At 40.9% G+C, this 26,295-nt stretch overlaps 1 protein-coding gene across 1 annotated transcript in view; it reads right to left on the reverse strand.

Annotated features, from left to right (window-relative positions):
- Positions 1-26,295, reverse strand: part of LOC126191307 (speckle targeted PIP5K1A-regulated poly(A) polymerase-like) — a 222,664-nt gene that overhangs the window by 102,437 nt on the left and 93,932 nt on the right. Inside the window, exon 7 of the mRNA XM_049932136.1 lies at positions 11,889-12,183. Coding sequence (XP_049788093.1) covers positions 11,889-12,183 — 295 coding nt within the window. The remainder of the gene's footprint in view (positions 1-11,888; positions 12,184-26,295) is intronic.

The raw sequence follows: 26,295 nt of genomic DNA on the forward strand, positions 1-26,295 counted from the left end.
GCAGCATCTATATAGGCCAGACAATCTGCACAGTTGTAGAGCTTTGTACCAAGCACAAGAGACATATTGAGCAAAGGGAGCTCGACAAGCTGGCCATAGCTAAGCATTGCCTCGAAAACAGACACAAAACACAGTTTGAGAGCACAAGAGTCTTGGCTCATGCATCAACATACTGGGACTCCAATATAAAAGGGGCAGCTGCAACTAGAATAAGCAGGAATAATTTAACAGAGACCACGGTTACACACTGAGTAGGGCATGGGAGCGGGCTTTGGATGTTAAAGGAAGCAGTGACAGATGTGTAACGCTTGCAGGGAGGCAGGAGCAGCTGTTTCAAATGTGGCGTCAGCCCATCGTGTCACCTGATGTCACTAGTCACTCGGTCCTGCCGAGGCCAGGGCTGCTATGAGCTGTCAAACTCACCTTCTGCACACGCGTTCCTTTCGGCCATCTTTGGTTGGTGCCAGTGGCCATAATCATAGGTATATAAGTGGGAAATAGTGCCAGCACCGGCAGTCAGTAGTTATACTCCTGCTAACGATGATGGAGATAGCCAGTGAAAGCTCAACAATTTTATTTGAATTGAGGCGGCTAGAAAACCGAGAAGATTTTATTCAATTGTGTTCCCTGTCATATTAACTTTGTGTATCAAAAAATGGGTGCAGAAGTATGTGGGCACATCTCATGACCCCAAGCCACTGCCTGGGTTCCCTCTGACTACTACTCACAATGTTCTTTCACCCATGTCAGAACACTGGCATCCCTGCAACTTGCACCTGGCAACAAGGCCTCCAACACATCGTAAAACATCTCTGACAGAGCATGAAGAGTTTGGTGAGACATGTCAAGAGTGCTATGCCTCACCAGAACTATTCTCACGAGGCAACGAAACCTGACATGTTGAATCCTGCCCTGGATTTTTTTTATGCAGGAAGAAATACACTATCAAAATGTTAGCTGCTAAAAAATGTTTAAAAAACTTGAAAATTGACAAATTCATAGATTCCGGGTGGCTGGAGAAATGTGCACCCCTACCGGAACTGTAGAAGACTATGCATTGACAACGTGGCAGACACACAGCCTTGGTTGACAGAGCATTGGTAAACAGATAACATGACACAATTAAATCATAAATTGAACAGTGAATGTTGGTAATTTCTCTGACACAACTGTTCACAGTTACCTTTCACTCGAATTTGCAACTCATTTAAAATTCATAATGATTACGAGTTGCTTGTTGCGGTATCAATAAGTCAACAATGGAGGTAAAACTGAATTAATATCCACTGTTTTTTTACTTCACATATGGGTGTTAATAGCATCTGTCTTGTGAGGATTCCAGAGTTTTACAGTAGTGCGGAATCTAATTAAAAGATGAAATATTACGACCATGTTATGCAATCAAAATCAGCTATTTCTCCCCAAGACCTAAATATGTGCTAGCCACAAGTTACTTTCTTGGTCATTCATCCTAATGATGTCGAAATTTTGTTGTAAACTGGAAAATATTAGAAGAAACAGGAAATAGCTCTGATTATTCTGTGCATTGTGGTTTGAAAGATGACAGTTATGTCAATAAGCCACTGGAACAAGTATACCTTCCTAGCCCACAGAAAACTTTTACTATAATAGCTTTGAGTGCCAAAGAAAAGTTTTTAGTTGCAAATGTCCGTCTTGTTCGCAAGTAACTGTGGTGTCACCGCAAGACACCACACTTGCTAGGCGGTAGCCTTTAAATCGGCCGCGGTCCGTTAGTATACGTCGGACCCGCGTGTCGCCACTATCAGTGATTGCAGACCAAGTGCCGCCACACGGCAGGTCTAGAGAGACTTCCTAGCACTCGCCCCAGTTGTACAACCGACTTTGCTAGCGATGGTTCACTGACAAAATACGCTCTCATTTGCCGAGACGATAGTTAGCATAGCCTTCAGCTACGTCATTTGCTACGACCTAGCAAGGCGCCATGTTCAGTTACTATTGATATTATGAATAATGTACCGTCAAGAGCGACGTTCACCATTTATGGATTAAAGTTAAGTATTCCACCAGCTATGTCCGTTTTTTTTAGTCTAATTTCCTTGTCCTGTTCCAGACCTCACGCCAGCCTGCGTGAGCTAAAACGCGTGCCTTTTGGCCTCCTCTAGTAACCCGGTGTTGGCTCTCCTGCCAACCCACAACATTGGCGACGAGGCAACACTGCGTTATTAAGTATACTGCCCTGATTTACTTGTGTAATGGCTTTGCCACCATCTCCAGATGTACTGTCCGAATTTTATCGCTTACAGAATCAGCAGATGCAGGCCTTACTGGATGCCCTTGGACAGCTCGTCCAGGGTCAACGTGCAATGCAAAACGATGCGGCAGCTGCCGCTCCACCGCTAACGCAGCCACAACACGCAGTTGCACCAACTTTTCGTCCTTTTGATGCTGCACTGGAAAGCTGGACGGAGTGGTCACACCAATTTGGATTCCATCTCGCCGCCTACAGAATTCAAGGTAACGAGCGGCAGCCTTTTTTGTTGTCCTCTGTAGGGGTGCACACGTACCGTGTGATAGTCAAATTATTTCCCCGACGCGACGTAGCAACTCTGTCCTACAATGAAATTTTGTCTGCATTAGATGCATATTTCAAAGAATCAGTCAATGTATTTGCCAAACGGTACACCTTCTTTCGTACAAAACGTACGGCAGGTCAGACTAATAGGGAGCGGGTTGCAAACTTGCAAGGCCTTACTAGGGATTGTGCTTTTGAGTGTCAATGTGGACTCCCTTATTCAGATACTATGGTACGTGATACAATTGCACAGAACATTTTTGATGTTCGTATAAGGGAACAGATTTTGAAACTAGTCAATCCCTCCCTTCAACAAGTGATGGACATATTGGATCGGCAGGACACACTTGACTTTGCTCAGGAATCATTTGAAACTTCGCCACCCATGTGTCAGGTTAACCGGCCCGCCGGGCGAGCTGCACGGAACAGTAAACAGTCCTCGTGCCCGGCCGCTCCGCTGCCGCCAGGCTCTCAGCCACGTGTACCGCGCCAGCAAGCAAATGCAGTGCTAAAATCATGCCCGCAGTGTGCTACTAGACTTTCGCGTAAGAATTGCCCGTCACGCCAAGCTATTTACTTTTATTGTAATAAAAAAGGACATGTTCAATGTGTTTGCCAGAAAAAACTCAGATCGGAAGCTCAAAACCATTCCAGGCCCTTTGCTTCGCGCCAGAATCGGAATCGAACCAAGGATACTCAGGCTCGCAACACTTCGCCCATGGAAATTCATATAGTTCATGCCACTCCGCCCAGTGCCACTCTCTCTAACAGTGACTGTGTTCGTCCCACAAATAGTGTGCATTGACATCGCAGGAACTCCCTTTAAGTCGCAAGTGATTTTGTACCAGTGTCAGTTCACGCTGCACGAGACAGTCGCCCTTGTCGTCAGCAGGGCAATAAACTTTTTGTGGACTTGGACATTAACAGCAAAGTGATACCATTCCAGCTAGATACTGGGGCTGCAGTTTCACTGATCAATCAAGACACTTACAAACTGCTGGGCACACCGCCGTTGCGTGCCACAACTGTTACGTTAACTAGCTATTCGGCTCACAAGATCCCTGTGTTAGGATAGTGCAGCCTTCTTGCAACATACAAAGGACAAACAAAACTTGTGTCATTTTACGTCCTTCGTTCTTCTTCTGCAATGAACGTGTTTGGTTTCAATTCATTTCAGTTGTTTAACTTGTCTATAGTAATCAGGTCCTATCAGTGAACCAGACTGTGCCTTCAGACAGTGTTTTTCGTCTATGTGAAGAATTTGCAGACATTTTTGCACCGGGCCTCGGTTGCGCTAAGAACTATAAAGCACAGTTGGAACTGAAAGTCAACGCACAACCGAACTTTTTCAGAGCGCGCAATGTTCCCCACGCATTGCGTGATGGGGTCGCAAAAACGTTACACGATTTGGAATCACAAGGTGTAATTGAACGTGTGCAAGCTTCTCTCTGGGCATCAACCTTAGTAATTTTGCCAAAACCTTCCGGAAAATTGAGACTGTGTGTGGACTTCAAGGCAACAGTGAATCCACAACTAGTGATTGCAACTTTTCCTTTTCCCCGCCCGGAAGATCTTTTTGACAAACTGTGCCCAGGCACATCTTTTTCAAAGGTGGACCTAGCAGATGCGTACTTGCAAATACCGGTGGACGAAGAATCCCAGCGCGTTTTGGTGGTTAACACGCATCTTGGTTTGTATCGATTCAAACGACTGCCATTCGGTTGTGCATCCGCCCTGCATTGTTTCAGCAATATCTACAAACTGTTTGTGCGTCGGTCCCTACTGCAGCAAACTATCTGGATGATATTGTGATCTCCGAAAAGACGGAAGAACATTTAGCCAATCTCAGAACATTATTTCAGGTCTTGTGACAAAATGGTCTTCGCTTGCGGAAGGACAAATGTGTGTTTTTTGCTCGTGACTTACCCTACCTGGGACATGTACTCAATGCCCAAGGCATACATCCCAGTCCCGAGCACCTCCGTGCCATACAAGACTTGCCTTCGCCGCAGAATTTGAAGCAGCTACAGAGTGTGCTGGGAAAAATTAACTATTATCATCGCTATGTTCCACAGGCCTCTTCCATTTCAGCTCCGCTTCATTGCTTACGCTGTAAAGGTTTCCGTTCGTCTGGACGATGGAATGCAAACGCGCCTTTCGCCAATTGAAATCGGCGTTGCTTTCCAATACTTGCCTTACGCCATTCGATCCCCCGAAGCCCCTTTTGTTGATGGTGGATATTGGATTTCGGGATCGGTGCTGTGCTTGCGCACAAAGATGGTTCGCATGATCGCCCTATTGCCTTTGCGTCCAAATTGCTCTCGTCTGCGCAATGAAATTATTCACAGATCGAGAAAGAAGCATTGGCTCTCGTGTTTGGTGTTACAAAGTTTCATGATTTCTTGTATGGTCGTCACTTTACCATCATCACAGACCACAAACCTTTGACATCGCTTTTTCATCCGACCAAGCCTGTACCTCCACGTACAGCGCAGAAATTCATTCGCTGGTCTATTTTTCTCTCGCAGTACCGCTACGATATCTTGTATCGGTCCACTGCTAAGCACGGAAACGCCGATGCGTTGTCCCGTTTGCCTGTTGCTGAGGATAGAGCATTCTCGGGAGGACGCGTTATTGCTCTTTTTGTCCTCGTATCGCTCTCAGCCCCGAGATGGTCCCTCACCGGCTGAGTTGCTCCACTGTCGCCCTCATCAAACCTTGATGTCTTTGCTACATCCGCCGCATCAGGTTCCTGTGCAGCGGCAGACACCTGCTTTTGCCTCAGGCAACGTTGTCTACTATCGTCACTACCGAGGTTCACGGCGTTGGCTCGAAGGGCGCATTCTTCGCTGCCTCGGCAGCACTATGTATCTGGTTTTGGGGGCCTCTGGTGAGGTGCGTCGGCATCTCAATCAGCTGCGCCTCTGTCGTCACAAGGGATCTGCCACTCCCCTTCTGCTTTCAGCGACAGTGCTGTCCGGTCAGCGCCCTGGGGACCTATCTACTGGCTCGCCTTGCCCCAGGTGTTACCGACGCTGCCTTCCATTTTGCCCCTGGCGATGCGCTGCCGCCACCTGTTCTCCTGCCGGCGATGCCCGCAGTGGACGTGTCGCTGCAACCGCTGGGCGCCTCCCTGGGTCACGCGCCGCCAATTGCTTCCCGTGACCAGGTGTCCTCCGACATGGAACTCTTGCCCGCTCCGGACCATATGTCGTCTTCGCCCGTCAGGTGCCCCGGCCCGATGGAGATCGAGCCTTCGGCCCCTCCTGTCTCTCTGCGGGCGGATACACCGCATGTTGGCGTGCACTCTGGAGCAGGTTTTCAGGCGTTTCCTAGTTCCCCGCGGTCCGAATGGCAGGGTGCGGGTGGCACAGCCTCGCCTGTTGTTAGGCTCCCCACCTCGTCACATACGTCTACGTGGGGTCCTCCCCATGGCGGGCGGAAGCCTTATGCCAGAACCGTACGCTGATTTGCGGGGGAGGAATGTGGTGTCACCGCAAGACACCACACTTGCTAGGTGGTAGCCTTTAAATCGGCCGCGGTCCGTTAGTATATGTCGGACCCGCGTGTCGCCACTATCAGTGATTGCAGACCGAGTGCCGCCACACGGCAGGTCTAGAGAGACTTCCTAGCACTCGCCCCAGGTGTACAACCGTCTTTGCTAGCGATGGTTCACTGACAAAATACGCTCTCATTTGCCGAGACGATAGTTAGCATAGCCTTCAGCTACGTCATTTGCTACGACCTAGCAAGGCACCATGTTCAATTACTATTGATATTATGAATAATGTACCGTCAAGAGCGACGTTCACCATTTATGGATTTAAGTTAAGTATTTCACCAGCTACGTCCGTTTTTTCTAAAGTCTAATTTCCTTGTCCTGTTCCAGACCTCACGCCAGCCTGCGTGAGCTAAAACGCGTGCCTTTTGGCTTCCTCTAGTAACCCGGTGTTGGCTCTGCTGCCAACCCACAACAGTAACAATATAATTCACAATGACCATTTTCAGTTTACTGATATCATCGGATTGTTACAAAATGGAAGAAACACTAATGTGACAATATTAAGTTGGAGTTGCTCAAAACAAATACATAGAAAGTCTAATAGTAGATAAGAAATTAAATCTAAGAATACATTATAAAGATAACATGGTTTCCTGCCATAACATTCCATTAAAAGTATTCTGATACAAGTATCAACGTCAATCTGTACATGCTGGTACATAACAAGTGCTAACAATGCTTGAAGTGCTAACAATGCTTGAAGGTGTAATATATATGTAGTACATACACAAACTTCAGCTGGTGAAGGGAGTTAATGCTGACATACTAAGTAAACAGTATACACACACACACACCACACACACACACACACACACACACACACACACACACACACACACACACACACAAAGTAAAAAAGAGAAGGGAAGAGAGAAACCAGAGTTGGTTGTGCAATCGATGAATGTGGTGACACACTGATATACAATAAAACCTGTGAAAAAAGGTGTGTGGATTACAATTTTTGCAGCTTGGTATCTGTCTTCAAGAGCCCCAAGGCAAATTAGGAACAAAAATAAAAAAAAAGGTCTGTTCAGTTGCAAAAATCGTAATCGAAGCAACAAAATTTGGAAAAATGAGAAACAATAATTTTCAGTATTTAATTTGAAATGCCTTCTTACAATCTGTAGAAAATAATTATTTCTTTTTTTGGACTCTTGGGCCACACATAACACCACACTTGTTTTTGAAGAGGACAACAAAGAGGCTGTTGCAGTACTGGGGACTCCACCAGGTTGGTTGGTTGGTTGGTTTTGGGGGATTAAAGGGAACAACTAATGTGATTCAACTTCTTGATAAAGACTTTTTCTAGAGTCAAAATCATTTTTCAGACAATACAATTTCTGATAGCTCTTAGTCATTTCAACAGTATGAAAAGGAAAGTTGCTACTCACCATATAGCAGAGATGCTAAGTTGTAGATAGGCACAACAAAAAGACTGTCACAAATAACCTTTTTGCCAGTAAGCCCTTTGTCAAAAATAGACCACACACCCACACATACACACACATGACTGCAATCTCTGGCAACTGAAGCCAAAATTCCAAACCTAAAGGGGTGAAATAAGGGATGACTGTTTTTTTTCTTTTTTTAAATGTTGCTATTAAGGCAATTTTGAAGCTACGCCTACAAAAATTGGTATTTGGTTTCTCAGTCAGAAACAAAGAATTACGTGTTTCAGTATTTTTGAAAATTTAACCTCCTGGGGTACAAACAGTGGGTGAAAGAGTTTTTTGATAATATATCATCATACAGAACTGCTAAAGTATTTTTAAAACAACGTCTTGGTATTTGACTTCTCAGTTAAAAATAAAGGATTATGTGTTGCAGTGTTTTTGGAAATTCAACACCTGTGGGGATGGAACAGGGCATCACTGGCATCTATGTTAGATATAAAACATATACATGTCACCGGTTTTGGACATTCAACCCCTAAGGGTCTGAAACACTTTATGAAGATATTTCATTCCAATAGCATTTTCAAAGCAAAATCTTTGAAAATCGGTGTTTGGCTTCTTGATTGGAGATGAAAAAATACATGTTTCACTGTTTTTGGAAATTCCTGAACAGGTGAAATAGGGTCAGACTGATTCACTGGTTCATTATTGCCCAGCCAAAACCCCTATGGATAGAAACTTAAAGTTTGGAGAGGGTAAGGATCTTATACTGAAGTATCATTTAAGAAGGGACTGTCCAAAATTGCACTCCTAAGGGGGTGAAACAGGGGATGAAAGGCTTTTTGAAATTATGTCACTATTAAGGGAATTTTGAAGCTAGAACTATGAAAACTGGTATTTGGTCTCTCAGTCAGAAAATAAAAAGTACATGTTTAAGCATTCTTGGAAATTCAACCACTAAGGGGATAAAATAGTAGGTGAAATATTTTTTTCAAAATAAATAATTACAAAAGAACTACTAAAGGATTTTTATGGCTACATCTATGACAACTGGTATTCAACTTCTTGGATATGAATAAAAAAAGTGTGTGTTTCAGTGTTTCTGAGAATTCACCACTACAAGAGTGCAATAAGGGATGAAAATTTTTAAGAAAATATTCTGTTACATTAAAAAAATTTAAATCTAAATATGTGATTGAATGTTTTTTGGAAACACGTTATCTCTAAGGGGGTAAAGTAGAGGATGAGATTTTTTATGAAAATGTTTTATTAAGAAAGCGTTTTTAAAGCTTTATCTATGAAAATTTAAATTTGGCTTCTCATTTAGAAATAAAACAAATACCATATTTCACTGTTCTTGGAAATTCGACTCCTATGGGGGTGGAAGAGGAGATGAAAGTTTTCATGAAAATATATCACTCTGCAAGCATTTTTGAAGCTAAAGCTATGAAAATTTGTATTTAGCTCCTCTCTTAGAAATACAAGATACAAATGCACTGTTCTTGGAAATTCAAATCCTTAGGGGGTGAAATGTTTTATGAAAATATTTCATTGCAAAAGCATTTTTAAAGTTAAATCTTTGAAAATTGGTGTTTTGCTTCTTTGCTAGAGATGAATAAATACATGTTTAACTGTTTTTGGAAATTCAACCCCTAATGGGGTGAAATAGCATAGGACTGATTCACCATCGCCCAGCCCAAACTAGGCATTGTTTAAGAAGGGACTGTTCGAACTTCTACTCCTAAGGGGGTGAAACAAAGGATGAAAGGCTTTTTCAAAGTGTGTCACTATTAAGGGTATTTTGAAGCTAGAACCACAAAAACAGTTATTTGGTTTCTTAATCAGAAAATTAAAAAACGTGTTTCAGTATTTTTGTAAATTCGAGCACCAAGGGGGTAAAACAGTGGGTGTAGATTTTATAGAAAATAAATAATTACTAAACAACTATTAAAGGATTTTTAAGGTTTCACGTGTACAGGAATATATCACTAGATATTGCCTATAGGAAAATTAAAAAGACCTTTGAAGGAAAGAGAACCACCTGTATGAATATCAAGAGCTCAGATGGAAAACCAGTTCTAAGCAAAGAAAGGTGGAAGGAGTATATAGAGGGTCAGTACAATAGAGATGTACTTGAGGGCAACGTTATGGAAATGGAAGAGGACGTAGATGAAGATGAAATGGGAGGTATGATACTGCGGGAAGAATTTGACAGAGCACCAAAAGAAGCTTTCTAAGCAAGGCCCCAGGAATAGACAACATTCCATTAAAACTACTGATACGCTTGGGAGAGCCAGCCATGACAAAACTCTTACCATCTGGTGTGCAAGATGTATGAGATAGGCGAAATACCTTCAGACTTCAAGAAGAATATAATAATCCAATCCCGAAGAAAGCAGTTGTTGACAGTGAAAATTACCAAACTATCAGTTTAATAAGTCACGGCTGCAAAATACTAACGTGAATTCTTTACAGACGGATGGAAAAACTGGTAGAAGCCGACCTCGGGGAACATCAGTTTGGATTCCGTAGAAATGTTGGAACACGTGAGGTAATACTGACACTATGACTTACCTTAGAAAACAGATTAAGGGAAGGCAATCCTACATTTCTAGCATTTGTAGACTTAGAGAAAGATTTTGACAATGTTGACTGGAATACTCTCTTTCAAATTCTGAAGGTGGCGGAGTTAAATTCAGGGACTGAAAAGCTATTTACATTTTGTACAGAAACCAGATGGCAGTTATAAGAGTCGAGGGGCATGAAAGGGAAACAGTGGTTGATAAGGAAGTGAGACAGGGTTGTAGCTTGAATATCTGTTTACTAAGCAAGCAGTAAAGAAAACAAAATAAAAATTTGGAGTAAGAATGAAAATCCATGGAGAAGACATAAAAACTTTGACGTTTGCTGATGACATTGTAATTCTGTCCGACACAGTAAAGGACCTGGAAGAGCAGTTGAACGGAATGGACAGTGTCTTGAAAGGAGGATATAAGATGAACATCAACAAAAGCAAAAGGAGGATAATAGAATGCAGTCGAATAAAATAAGGTGATGCTGACGGAATTAGATTAGGAAATGAGACACTTAAAGTAGTAGATGAGTTTTGTTATTTGGGAAGCAAAATAACTGATGATGGTCGAAGTATGGGGGATGTAAAACATAAACTGGCTATGGCAAGGAAAGCATTTCTGAAGAAGAGAAGTTTGTTAACTTCGAGTATAGATTTAAATGTCAGGAAGTCTTTTCTGAAAGTATTTGTATGGAGTGTAGCCATGTATAGAAATGAAACATGGAGAATAAATAGTTTAGACAAGAAGGGAATAGAAGCTTTCGAAATGTCGTGCTACAGAAGAATGCTGAAGATTGGATGGGTAGATCACACAAATAATGAGGAGGCAGTGAATGGAATTGGGGAGAAGAGGAATTCATGGCACAACTTGTCTAGAAAAGGGATTGGTTGATAGGACACGTTCTAAGGCTTCAAGGGATCACCAATTTAGTATTTGAAGGAAATGGGGAGGGTAAAAATCACAGAGGGAGATCAAAAGATGAATACACAAAGCAGATTCAGAAGGATATAGGTTGCAGTAGTTACTTGCAAATGAAGAGGCTTGCAGGATAGAGTGGCACGGAGAGCTGCATCAAACCAGTCTCTGGACTGAAGACCACAACAACAACAACAAGGCTTCATGTACGACAACTGGTATTCCATTTCTCGTGTGTGTGTGTGATATATATATAAAACGCACTTCAGGGTTTCCGGAAATTGACCCTTAAGGCAGTGCAATAGGAGATGAAAATTTTTAAGAAAATATTTCATTACATTGAAAAAATTTTAAAGCTAAATTTATTAAATTTGATACTTCACTTCTTGGTTAGATACAAAAAAATATTTGTTAGGGAATGAAAGTTGTGCTGTGGCTGAGCAGTCCTAGGTGCTTCAGTCCGGAACTGCGTGACTGCTATGGTCGCAAGCTTGAATCCTGCTTCGGGCGTGGATGTGTGTGATGTCCTTAGGTTAGTTAGGTTTAAGTAGTTCTAAGTTCTAGGGGACTGATGACCTCAGATGTTAAGTCCCATAGTGCTCAGAGCCATTATGATGAAAGTTGCTACAGAAATATCTACAGAAGAACACAAAAGACATGATTAACGAAAACTTTGCAGAATCGCTTTTTGATCAGATGTACTATCAGAAAAGACCATTATTATACGGCCTTAATCAGCATGAAAAACTTAGAATTTGTTTCAATTTGTGAATAACAAAAAATTCTATTATACAAAACAAAAAAAATCTCTGCAGGCTACACACTCTATGTGGGCTCTAAGCTAGTGTACAATAAAACTGTAGTATTTAAATATTAGATATTTGACTCACCTGGATAAACTTATTATATTGTGACATTTTGCCCAATACTTCAGGAAAATAATAAGTGGTCGTATTCTAAAATCCATGTCTAATACATTAGACAACTGCTTGCTCTTAAGTACACATCCCTGTCCTTGGAAGCTGATATCACAAGCAATGCCAGTTGGTATATGGATAATTTTTACTATAGGTATGCGAGCTTCAGGAATTGCAACAATGGACCCAAATTTTCGGTGACGGGTCCATAGAAGTTTACGTACACGTCTCACTATCTGGGGACCATCAAAATTTCTGGCAGCAATCTCTGTAAAAATAAGTAAATAATTAATAATAATAATAATAATAGTAATAATAGGAATAATGAGGATAATAATAGTATTGCTAAGAACTCATCATATATTTGTGGCATTTTGTAGCAGACAGACACTCACATAAGGTAGCTCAGCAGATTATCTGCTCTGAAGGTGGCCTAAGCTTTGTTAGATGAGCTACCATCTTGCAATTTATGTGCCTATTTACCATTCAAGGTATGCACTATATGATGAATGTCTCTTTTCACTCACTGCATGGTTTGTGCTCAAACCAGGATTTTCCACTATTGTATTACTTGAGTTAACAGACATTTAACAACAAACACATCACTTAATATTCTATTAAAAAAGCCTGAATAGACAGAACGTAATCCAACAGCAATATAAAAAGTTGACAGAGTGATTGATCTCTTAAAATCAGAAGTTAATTCGTTTAGTACTCTGGATCAATGTGGTAAAGATAAAATAATCAGTCAAATGCGATATAACACGACGTGTCAGTTTCTCTAATGTTAATAACAGTATTTCTGATAAAAAAAAGGAAGTAACAGTACTACACAGAGAGACGTAATGTGAATTAAAAGGGAGCTGAAACAAAAAAGAGAGGTGTAAGTGATGTCCTAGAAGATGATTAATGTTGTACAATCTTTAATATTGTATGTTGCTGATTCTTAATCATTTTCAGAGTCTATGATTAAAACTTTATCTTCTGAAATTTATATATAAAAATACAACAAACCATGATTACAGAAAATTGTTAAGGATACACAAGCTGTTAAAATTTAGTCCAGAAGCACTTTACATTTTCAATACTGCCATCTCCTCACTTTGCACTTTTTTTGTGAATTGGCATAATTCTGTGTTGCTTTTTAAATGATACTGCAAATACTGAAATTTTACAGTGATATGGTTGTTGCACCATTCAAAAGTGCAATGTAAAAGCATCACAAGAACAAAAGTGTATTTCAGTATACACTGTTCAAATAGATGATACAATTAGCACAAAAAATATATGAGACCTACAAGGAAAAAGTTTTATGCACCCTCCCACATTTGAGAGGTTATTATTTTATCTGCAGTCACAAAAAGAGTAGAGGAATCTCTAAAACTATGAAACCAAAATTGAGAATACTTCGTATGGTTCAAATATAATGAACTAATTTGTGTGTGTGTGTGTGTGTGTGTGTGTGTGTGACCATCCCAGAAGCACTACAGAATATAAGTCCGGCATTGTAGTCCTAGCATCATCACCTCATTCCCTTCCTGATGCACCCACCGATCTTTCCTTTTCCTTTGCTTGAGCAAACTGCAGTTGTGAGTTATACTGATCTTGTCTGCAGTATGCAGAGCTTCAGTGGGGCACTTTTAAGGGCAAAGCATATTATTACTGGAAGATATCTTCACCTCTTTACCCAACTTCTTTCCTATAGTTTTCATGTAATCTGCTATGGTTTGTTCCTCCTAGTCTTTTGCTCATACAAGATAACACCATTTATATAATATATTGGAGATGCTGAGTCACAGACAGGCACAACAAAAAGACTGTCACAAATAAGGTTTCGGCCAGTAAGGCCTTCATCAAAAATAGACGACAGACGCACGTGCACATCCCCCCACCCCCCTGCCACACACACACACACACACACACACACACACACACACACACAAACGCAACTCACACATACATGTCTGCAGCCTCTGGCAACTGAAGCCACACAGTGAGCAGTTGCACCAGTGCATGATGTGACTGGGAGGAGGTAAGGAGGAGACTGGGGCAGGGAGGAGGAGGGGTAGTACGGTAGGGGTGGGGGACGGTGAAGAGCTGCTGAGGAGGGAGCAGGGACAAGGTGGAGAGACGGTAGGGAGCTATCTGCAGTTGGGAGGTTAGACAGTGGGCAGGGGACAGGTGGGAGGGAGGGGAGGGGGGGGGGTTAGTGGAAGGAGAGAGAAGTAAAAGAATGGGTGTGACAGTGGAATGAGAGAGCTGTGTAGTGCCGGAATGAGAACAGGGAAGGGGCTCGACGGATGAGGGCAATGACTAACGAAGGTTGAGGCCAGGAGGGTTACGGGAACGTAGGATATGTTGCAGGGAAAATTCCCACCTGCACATTTCAGAAAGGCTGGTATTGATGGGAAGCAGTCACTGAAATGAAGGGCAGCGTGCTCAGCAACAGGATGGTCGACTTATTTCTTGGCCACAGTTTGTCGGTGGCCATTCCTGCATATGGCTTGTGGGTTGTCACGCCCACATTGAATGCAGCGCAATACTTGCAGCTTAGGTCATAGACCACATGACTGGTTTTGCAGGTAGGTAGGTTTTGATGGAATAGGTGATGTTTGTGACAAGACTGGAGTAGGTGGTGGGTGTATGTATTGGACAGGTCTTGCATCTAGGTGTATTGCAGGGATATGAGCCACGAGGTAAGGGGTTATGTGCAGTGGTTGTGTCGGGATGGACAAATATATTGTGTAGGTTCGATGGATGGCGGAATACCACTGTGGGAGGGGTGGGAAGGATAATGGGCAGGACATTCCTCATTTCAGGGCATGATGAGAGGTAGTCAAAACCCTGGCAGAGAATCTAGTTCAGTTGCTTCAGTCCTGGGTGGTGCTGAGTTATGAGTGGAGTGCTCCTCTGTGGCCGGATGGTGAGACTTTGGAAGGTGGTGGGAGGCAGGAAAGATAAGGCATGGGAGATTTGTTTTCATACAAGTTTGGAACGATAATTACAGTCTGTGAAGGCTTCAGTGAGACCGTCAGAATATTTCAAGAGGGACCGCTCGTCACTGCAGATGCGACAAACACAGGTGGCTAGACTATATGGAAGGGACTTCTCGGTATGGAACGGGTGACAGCCGTCGAAGTGGATGTATCGCTGGTGGTTAGTAGGTTTGATATGGACAGAGGTACTGACGTAGCCATCCTTGAGGTGGAGGTCAATCTCTAGGAAGGTGGTTTGTTGGGTTGAGTAGGACCAGGTGAAGCAAATGGGGGAGAAGCTGTTGGAGTTCTTGAGGAATGTGATAGGGTGTCCTCACCCTTGATCCACATCACAAAGATGTCATCAATGAATGTGAATTAGGTGAGGGGTTTAGGATTCTGGGTGTTCAGGAAGGATTCGTCTAGATGGCCCATGAATAGGTTGGCACAGGATGGTGCCATGTGGGTGCCATGCAGTCACCACTCCCATCATTCACTGGTGCTGGTGCTCGCAGTGTGGCTTCAGTTGCCAGAGACTGCAGTCGTGTGAGAGTTGCATTTGCGTATGTGTGTGTGTGGGAGGGGGGTCTATTTTTGATGAAGGCCTTGCTGTCCGAAACCTTATTTGTGACAGTCTTTTTGTTGTGCCTATTTGCAACTCGGCATATTTGGTGAGTTCCAACTTCCCTTTTCTAATATTGTTACATTCCATCTTGGATTTTCCATTGTTTGTTTATATTATATAGCTTTTTCCATCACTCCATGATCTTTCAGGCATGTAGGTACTTAAACGGAAAAACAATAAACATCTCATTTTGATTTTCAATTCATTACTAGAAGGTGTTGTTCCCTTTACAAAACATCATGTCATCCTTTCATCTCAACGGGGAGTGTTCATCAGGGACAAGGGTATCGTCAAGAGTGTCCCAGGAAAGTGTGATAGAACTGCTGTTGTTATCTATATACATAAATGATCTGGCAGACAGGGTGGGCAGCAATCTACTGTTGTTTGCTGATGATGCTGTGGTGTATAGGAAGCTGTCCAAGACGGGTGACTGTAGGATTATACAAGATCACTTAGACAAAATTTCTAGTTGGTTTAATGAATGGCAGTTGGCACTAAATGTAGAAAAATGTAAGTTGATTTGCATCAATAGGAAAATCAAACCTGAAATGTTCAGACACAGCATAAGTAGTGTCCTGCTTGACACAATCATGCCGTTTAATATCTACGCATAATATTGCAAAGTGATATTAAAACTGAACAAACATGAGGATTGTGGTATGAAAGGTGTATGGCAACTTTGGTTTATTGGGTGATTTTTAGGAAAATGAGGTTCATTTGTAAGGACACTGCATAACAGGACACTAGTGCAACCAATTCTTGAGCAATAATCGAGTGTTTGGGATACGCACGACATTGGATTAAAGGAAAACATCGAAGCAATTCACAGGCAGGCTACTACATTCATTACAAGTAGATTCGAACAACATGTAACTGTTACAGAGATGCCTTGGAAAATCAAGTGGGAATCCCGGGAGGGAAGGTAACATGCTTTTCGGTGATCACTATAGGGAAAGGAATACTATTGAGAAAATTCAGAGAACTGGCTTTGAAACTGACTGCAGAATGGTCCTACTACCACCAACAAACTAACATTTCACATCAGGACCACAAAGATAAGACCGAGAAATTAGGACCCATGTGGAGGCATGTAAACAGTTATTTTTCCCTAGTTCTAAACAAAAGGAAATTACTAGTTATGGTACAGGGCACCCTCGACCACACACCGTATGGTGGCTATCACGTTATGTATGTAGATGTAGAAAGTGAGAATCTCTATCATCTGCAGGTTCTATTTCCAATCCTGAATCTTCACATACAAAATACACAAGATCTATTATTTTGTCAGCATTCTATTGGCCACTTATATATTTGCATGCATCCATTAATGAACCACAAATGACCTCACTGAACTACTCTCACACATCACTAGAGTGTAATAACCATTATATGCAGCTCCAATGCCATAGGCCAAGGAACTCGGACTGTTAAACTCTTGCTTGTACGAGATACGGTGCCACTGGCAACATCAGGATGTGTACACCTATATGGTGTATGGACATGATGCTGTTAAGTGCTAACAAAATTGATATTATATAAAGCAAAATTTTAATAAACGAGGTTTAACATGACTATGAGGCATGTTGCATCAGTGTTACTGAGACAGAAGTACCTTTTAATTATTCCATATTTTTGTTGAGACACAAACCCAATAATACACTGTCAATTAAACAATTATCATATCAGAATTTTCAAGCTTAAGGTGGAGGGCACCAAAGAGGCAAATTGTATCACTATTTGTGAAGTGTAAATACCTTTCTATTTTACATATCTTTGTAGAGGCACTGCAACTGAAGCACAGCCATCCACAAGAAACAAATAGAGGATCACAATATTCTATAATTAGGATATTTTAAAATACTTTAACAATTTTTACTATCTGGATATTGTATCAAATAAATTCGCAAACATCATTTTGCATCTTATCCATGACTTGCACAGATTTTTGTTAGAAACCTCATTCTCGATACTCTTTTAATCACATGAAGGTGCTACATATAGTGCCTTGTGTAACGAAGGAAGAAATAAACCAGCTTCCTCAGGGCAGTTCAATAGTGTGTACTGTGTCTGCAATTGAAAATGGAACCTTTCTATTTGTGTACACTCTTCAAAGTGCAGACATGCCTCAAATGATCATTCCAAATTTAGGCCATAAACACATTGTGACTTTACGGAAAGAAGTGCTGTCAACATAGGAAGTTGCATACTGATTTGCTTTACACCACAGCAACACCATTTGGACATACAGGCGCTATCGTGAGATACACAACACTGAAGATGTGCCTTGTAGGGGTCACCAATGGTCAACAGTATCAGCTGACTACTGCTATCTACAGACTATGGCCTATACAGGGTTGCCACAAGTTTCCCCAAGTGAAATTCCCTGATATTTACTTGATTTCCAGACAAGTTTTAGTTTCTTTCTCTGACAAATTTTGAGATATCAAGGGTAAGTTACGACATAAGTTGACAATCTGTCTTCACAGCCACGGTGCAAGAAATAAAAGTGCGAATGAGAAAATACTTTAAGAAACTCGCAAGCAAATGGCATTTCCTCATGTGGACAAAAGTCTTATGTGCTAACATCAACATCCTTTGTAATTGACTGTTTTTAGATGGAGAAAGCAAGCCAAATGGTATATTTGTTTCATTAAGATGATTGATGTTATTTAATTAAATAAAACAAAACACATTTGATGAAAAAACTATGCGTCTCCTTGGAGTCACAAGACAGATTTAAAATACCTTCACTGATTTCAGAAATAACCTCAGAAAAAAGTAGGCCTCTTGAAAGAAGTGTATAAGGCAGGGAAGAATTGAGTAAACCAACACTGTAGGTGACCTTTACTGAAATAACCTCAGAAAAAAAGTAGACCTCTTGAAAGAAGTACATAAGGCAGGGAAGAATTGAGTAAACCAACACTATAGGTGACCACCAATAAAATGTTGGTTCTACTACTTTCATTATTGTCGGTTATTACCCACTTTATTACATACATTATTTTACTTATTGTCAGTTATTACCCACTTTATTACATACATTATTTTACAAGTGCTTTGTGATTTATCTTTAGAGAAATATATGAGTATGTGATGTACAAATTGCCAGCAACTGACACAATTTTCTTCTTCTTCTCGTCCATACTTTCTAACATACAAACTACTTTTGAAGTGACAAAATGTACTAGAACAAATAAAATGTCTATAAAATGGCACACTGTACAACATACTTGAGGTGAGACAGTCACTATTCCTGAAAGCTGAGGCGCACTGCAGTCCGAGGTTCTTGGATAAACCATGAAACTTCACTGCATTACACCATGCACAAGCAGACCTGGCATATGGGCAGATTGGTGAGACTAGATCCATCGGGCAGGGCCTGCACATTGGTGGGAACTGAAAGGCTTCAGATCAGCAGGCCCAATCCGTTACTGATACCCGCAAGAACAGCCTGCAGTTTTGGCCTGTCGCAGAAATCCACTCATGTGGCCAGCTATTCACAATCCACAGACAGCATGTTGACGAAATGAGGCCACATTAATCAATCCGTGCAACAGATAATTTGCACAAATACTCTGAGAATCAATAATAATGAGGACTGGTAGCAACTCACCGTAAAGATGATCGCTGAGCCGCAGACAGACACATAGAAAAGACAAAGACCAAGTTGATCAATCCATGCAACAGATAATTTGCGAAAATACTCTGAGAATCAATAATAATGAGGATAGGTAGCAACTCACTGTAAAGATGATCGCTGAGCCACAGACAGACACGTAGAAACGACAAAGACCACGTTGATCAATCCGTGCAACAGATGATTTGCGCAAATACTTTGAGAATCATTAATAATGAGGATAGGTAGCAACTCACCATAAAGATGATCGCTGAGCCGCAGACAGACACGTAGAAAAGACACACACACTCTCACAACTAAATTTTCAGCCATAGGTTTTGTTAGCTTCTGGACTAAATTTTAAAATGTTAGCTTCTGGACTAAATTTTAACAGCTTGTGTTTGTATAACAATTTCCTGCAATAATGCTTTGTTCTATTTTTAGATTTAAATATCAGAAGATAAAGTCTTCATCACAGACTTTGAAAATGCACACATTCACATAATCACTCAGTCACAACTAGTGCACACATGACCACCGTCTCTGGCCTGTGCACCTACAGTCTCTGAGAATCAGATCCAAACAAACCACTCCTCACACCTCTCTGCCTGTAGCTAGCTAGCAGCAAGAACTGGTGGCAGCACTGACTGCTAGATGAGGGGAGTGGTAGGAAGGAGAGAAGCAGCACTGATGAGGGGGTAGGGATGTGGCACACATACTCAGCTGCACCCAGTCAGCAACGATGCATGACACCTCAGTAAACAAACCATTTCATCTACTGAGACAAAAATGAGATTTTTCCAGTTTTTTTTTTTTTTATTAATTTCCCTGATTCCTGTGACATGTTTGAAATTCCCTGATTTATAGACCCTGTGACAACCCTGCCATAGGTACCCCGAAGAGAATGCAACAGTACTGTGTGCATCCTTTTTGGATGCAACTGTGAGGGCTGTGAAGACCCTAGCAATAGGTCATCATCTCCGCATGGTCAATTTGGCTTGCATACAAGTCCAAAGAAACTTTACATCATAATTCAGAATAACACAGACACTGCATTATCATATTTATCTGCTGACACCAGGCATGCAACTTTCAGGTAAAATGTGTCACTTGTACTGGAATATATATAATGGATGTACCAGTAAAGGTTGTAGACACATGTTTGATGACATATGGAAATACGTGTCCAGCCGTGAGTCATGCACAGATAGCCAAATGGTAAGGCAACCACTTGTGATAAGTGGGAAATGCACAAATTTTCATTGTTATCATCCCATTCTGCAGCTGATGGTTGTCCAGATTCGCAATTGCAAATACATTCAGAGTACCAATACAAACTCATTAGGTGGACGTCATCGAGGATGGACCTATACTATAATGGGAGAAAAAGGAAATCAGGTGAATTATTGCCATAACAATTTAGGATTTTCCTGGAAGAGGTGTGTCTGATGGTCTAACAATGGTAGGATGCTGTTATTATTCAAAGGCTTACTCCAAGTTAGTAAGACAGAAGAATTTACCTGGATAGTGTAGCTTCTTGGAGTTCCACATTTGGCTGAATGAATAAACAAGGACTCGTGTGCCTGAGCTTTTCTGTCTACATAAGGCACAGGGGACATGAGTAAACAATATGAAGCAACAAAGAGTTGTGAATTACTTTTGGCCTCTAACTCTTCAAGAGAATGATTTATGGTTACGTACGTAACGTCATGAGTGTAAGACTTGGTCAGTTACAACCTTAGCAAAATGATGAATAGTAGTTGGATTCTATAAAGTGTCAAAGAAAGGCACAAATTTATGAATATATACATCTGCATGGCTCTGTCTTAGTAGCTAACCATAACATAGAGTAAGTTCCAGTAATAAGGGATTTTATGCAGTTTTGATAAAAGTATGGGTTTTATACAGTTTGGGTAAAAGTACTGAATTACATGGTTGGTTTTGTAAATGTTCTTATGGGAGGGGCTTCATTTTAACATAGTTGTTCCTTTTCACATTTTCTGCTGGCTTGTGACTTAAAACAACCTGGATAAGATAGTTTTCTATACTGCAGAATCACTAACCTGTTTCATGAGTAACTTGGGAACAGTTAATAGCTGAACCTGGAATGACGGACTATCTTGTGTGTGTTTAGACCACATTAAAAAAATATATAAATAAATAAATAAATAAATAAAATTTAAAAAAATAGAATATGCAAGTTAATTCCACAGGTTGATATAAGCACATGTACAAGGTACAAGTAAGGCTTTGAAAGCAAGTTAAAATGGTTAAAGATTTTTTTAAACTTAGAGACTAATTCACTATAAAGTAAGGTGTATAAGTATAACCTTTTGTAATCAATACAGTGACTTACTGAATATGTGAGTTGAAAAGTAATTAACACTGATTTAGTTTACCTGTAGGATAAGCATGTCACGATATCATCTATCTAAGAGGGGAACTATGAGGAGTAACAGATTGATCTGGCTTAAAGCAATGTGTTGTACCTTATACTTTCAATCCAACAAATGAGGCCCATGACTATTAAAAAAGGAACTTTCTTTTCTGCTTTATTCGATTCGTGACCCACCTTCTGTGCACAGGATTTTTGCTTGGTTTGTACATGCATCATGTGCAGGGTTAACACAAGTGTATCTGTGAAAAGGTGTAGCCAGCAGTGATATTACGGTGCATGTCGACAACTGCTACAACGAGTGATTATTCCATGCCACTCATGTCCCGCCTAGGAGATCCACTCCGATCCACAGGGGAATACCCATAGATTGGGAGATTTGGTTGTTGACATCTCTAAGAAGATAAGCCGGTGATTGGTTGACAGCCAGAAATATACAAGAGATGTCATACAACACATATGTTTTATAACTTGGAGTACAAAAAATTGTAAAAATGTAATGTACTCATTTGTAATGGAAGGTGAATAAATGTACAGCAAAAAATAAAGAGTTCAACTATCATTCAGCAACATCTGGTATCTTAAGTAACTTTCCAGGCTAAAAGACACAGGCACCACCATCGAAGAAAACGAGTCTGAAGCCAAGATATCTGGGCCACGGTACTTTTGCAACTACTTCAAGTGCCAGAATGTAAAGTTTATAATCTACGGTGACAATAAAATATGTGCAAACGGACCGCTACAGGTACACGATACATTGGAAAGTAACAAACAACAATACAAACACCCCAGCAGCAACTTATAGTCAAGGTTTTGGAGAGAGTTTCAGTTTTCAAAATAATAATGCAAGAGAATGCACTTCCCCACACTGTGAGGAGGCAGAACCTAGCAGAATGGAATGGGCTGCAGTAATTGCTGATATAAATTCAATAAAGTAAGTCTGTGACCCACTGAAATGTGTAGCACGTTGTCGCAAGAACCTTCCTCGCACACTGAACAACCTCAGTAGGGACACCATCGAAAAGTGAGAGTTTCTTGGGCAGCAGTGTCTTGATCACATTGTGGACTGCATACCAAGGAGCATCAGAGCATGTCACAATGCATAGAGGGGAGCAACAAGGTACAGTATGTTACCCAGCTGCAGATTTTGATTTCCATGGATGTGCTCAGTAGTGCAAACTGTTTTTGTTTACGTTGTTGTTTTTTTTATTTGTTTTTATTTAGGTTACAGTTCTGTTTTTACACCATGGTTTTTTGTTTCATAAGACATTCATTCATTCCCTCCTCCACATGAACCAAAACCCACACACACGTAAGTTAAACATACAGGTGGTGTTAACTTCATGTGAAAAGTTTACTTGGATTATTTTCACATCTACCTGTTCTACTACAGTTGCATTTCGCATCTTTCTGCCCCACTCCAGTTTCATCAGGCATGACTGACACTAAATCTGAGAAATTGATATCATATCTTAAATACTCATAATTTTTGCATCTTTCCATTTTTCTATGTAAAGAACACTAGGAACAAGAAGGAATCTCTATTTATGTGATCTTCAGGGCAAAAAAATCGTATGATGCAGCTTTCCATACCAGTCTATCCTGTGCAAGAGTCTCCATCTCTGCATTAACAACTACAACCAACATCCATTTGCTTACAGAAGCCAAGCTTTCGTCTCCCTTTACTATTTCAGCCACAATATTTCCTTCCATTTGCAAACTGGCAATTCCTTGATAATTAACAAATTGACTATTTCTTGATACCTCAGGATATGTCTTATCAACTTCTCACTTCATTTACTCAAATTGTGCAATAAACATATTTTCTCCACAATTTGATGCAGTACCTCTTCATAGGTTAATAAATCTACCTTCCTAAATGTCAGCATTCTTCTGTAAGTCTACAGTCCACAAGCTCCTATTGCCCTCTTGTCTGTACTGTTTACTGTCTATGTTTTATCCCCATGTAAGGCTAAGTCAGTTTGCTTTTTTTGGTGGGTCATTTCATGTAGTTTCTACACAAATGTCACAAGAAAAGAATACCACATTAGAGGTTAAAATACTTCTCTTCTTCAGAAAGATTTTTCTTATTATTGCCAGTCTGCAATTTATATCCTTCTTACTTATTCCAGTGTCAGTTATTTTGCTGCCAAAATAGCAACTAGAGCAGAAGCTTGATATAAAGCAGCTGTTGAGAAACATGTTTCACTCCCAAATCATAGCATAGTATATGGAGAGTGAGTCGTGTAACAGCAAACTACAAATAGAAAATTAAGAAGAACACATAATGCAATATTATACATACTGTACAATACTGTATTTAAATTTAAAGAATGGTAGAAGTAAAACATTTCAGAAAATTTCCAAATAGGGTACAGCGATTAGACAAACTTCACGAGTAAATTATAATGTGGAAAGGCTATATGCAGACCCTAATAAGACTTTTTCAAGTTTATAAAATACACTGAGAGTGCAAAACGCATTCATAACACTGCATTACATCCGAATCTGCAGTATATCAGACTGAGGTATATTGTACTGCTGCAGCAAGTGTAATTGTCTGGCAGTGCTGATAACCTCGGTGCTAACACCCGTAAGCTCCAAACACACACACACACACACACACACACACACACACACACACACACACACATACACATATGTAATTGTTTGGTATGGGTGAATGTAATGAATTTATGTAGTGTAGTGTCTGTGGTGTAGTTCGTGCTGATTAAACCAAGTGGGCGAAAACTGTGGCAATAACCTTACTCTTCTCGGAGAGCAACAATGGGTTTTCCAGGATAATGTACCCATCCAACAAATGTGTAGTCATAAACTGAGTGATATACCCTCACAAACAAGAGACACTATGGATAAGTTTGTAATGTTAGCCAGGACATTGGTACAAAGTTCTGATAATCAGGATACTAACATCACCATCACTCCTCCCAGTGCTGGCCAAACAGTGGCAACAAAAAAGTTATTCACAATGAGAATTTGACACTGTTACCTCCAAGTCTAGCATGAAGGCGTGAATTGGTACGGGGGAAAAAAATAAATAAAAATCCACGAGTGGAGTGAAATCATTTGCATTATAACAGCTTACTTATGTGTTTACCAAAATTTTTTAAGGACCAATTACTTCACCACTGATGTAACATAACAGCATCCCCTTTTTAGATGGTCAGCTTTATTGTGCAATATTTTTCCAATGAGCAGCAATATCTTCCAGATGAACACGTAATGGTTAGACAGAGAGGTTGAGCAACAATTCTGAGCACATTAAAAACTTTTGAATATAGTGCACTGCCAGAAAATACTGTGCCACCCATTAGCCATACTTGCCTTAACAGTCTCATGCGTGCTTCAGTCTCTAGATATATTTGTGTTTGTCGTCCGTTGTTGTTGCTGTAGTGTTGCAAATGAGTTTGAAATAAGATGAAAGAGTGTTCTTCTTAGACCATACCGAAATATATAAATCACTGGGATGGTTAGGACAGATGAGTACAAAGCCAGAAATATTAGGAATGAATCAATACAAACTGATGCTCACAAAATACTGGGAATGTACCCTACAGCCACAACGGAAGATGTTTAAAAAAAATTAATTACTGCAAAGTTATGAAAAACAATATATATGGATATTTGTGTGTGTGTGTGTGTGTGTGTGTGTGTGTGTGTGTGTGTGCGCGCGCGCGTGTGTGCACACATTACCTACCTGAATATAATCTTATAATCTTTTGGAGCACCTACCATTGCATGAGGCCTTTCCATAACTATGTCTCAAATGCTTTGAATTGACAATTGCACTTGTAAATTTCAAGATTTTTAAAGCACTGCCAGTAGCAAGATGTCATAGCATAATAGATAAACAATGACTTGGTGGAAATGTGCCTCTCATAGTGGAGTTTTGTAATAAATCAAACACTGGACAGTCCACATTTAAAAAGTTATGTTTTTTCTTTCTCCATAAGCTCAGTTCTCTCAACAAGTTATTGAGAGTAATCCTTTTTATGTAAATCGAAGGGGGGAGGGGGGGGGGGGGGGAGAGTGAAGGAAAGGAAGGAACTGAAAGGAAATGATGATATCAGCTGCATTGGGACTTTTTGCGGAATCAGTGTCAACAAGTGAAAATATCTGCCGGACTGGGACTCAAACCCAGGATCTAGTGCTTAGTAGGCAGTTGCATTAACCACTGCACCACCAGGACACAGTGTTGACTGCAAATGCACAGACTATCTCCGCAAGCTCCTCAGCCAACTCACATTCCCATCTAGCGTCACCACCTATTCACAGTCCCAGTCCATGTCTTCCATGTTTGCTAATTTTAGATTCACGTTGGAGGTTCAACAAAAATGTGCATCTGCTGTGATGTTTACGGATTCTCAGCCCTTCGACGCATACCGATTCTAGGACTGTGTGATGTCTGTTCTTTCAGGCGCACGTTCATACAATTAATACTGATGGTTGTGGATTCACAGCCATTTAGTTGTATCAATTATATGAATGTGGCGTGCTATGAATCTACAACCATCAATGCAGATGCACATTTACATTCGACCCCTAGCACGAATCTAAAATTAGTAAGCACAGAGAACGTGGACTGAGACTGCAGATTAGTGGTGGTGCTAGGTGGGAATGTGAACTGGCCCAGCATCATGCCGAGACAGGTGACGCAGTGGTTAACGCAACTGCCTCGTACGCAGGAGAGCCCAGGTTCAAGTCCCAACCTGGCACACATTTTTGCTCGTCGCTGCTGCTTCCGCATT

The sequence above is a fragment of the Schistocerca cancellata genome, chromosome 6, assembly GCF_023864275.1.
Source record: "Schistocerca cancellata isolate TAMUIC-IGC-003103 chromosome 6, iqSchCanc2.1, whole genome shotgun sequence".
NCBI classification, from domain to species: Eukaryota; Metazoa; Arthropoda; class Insecta; order Orthoptera; family Acrididae; genus Schistocerca; species Schistocerca cancellata.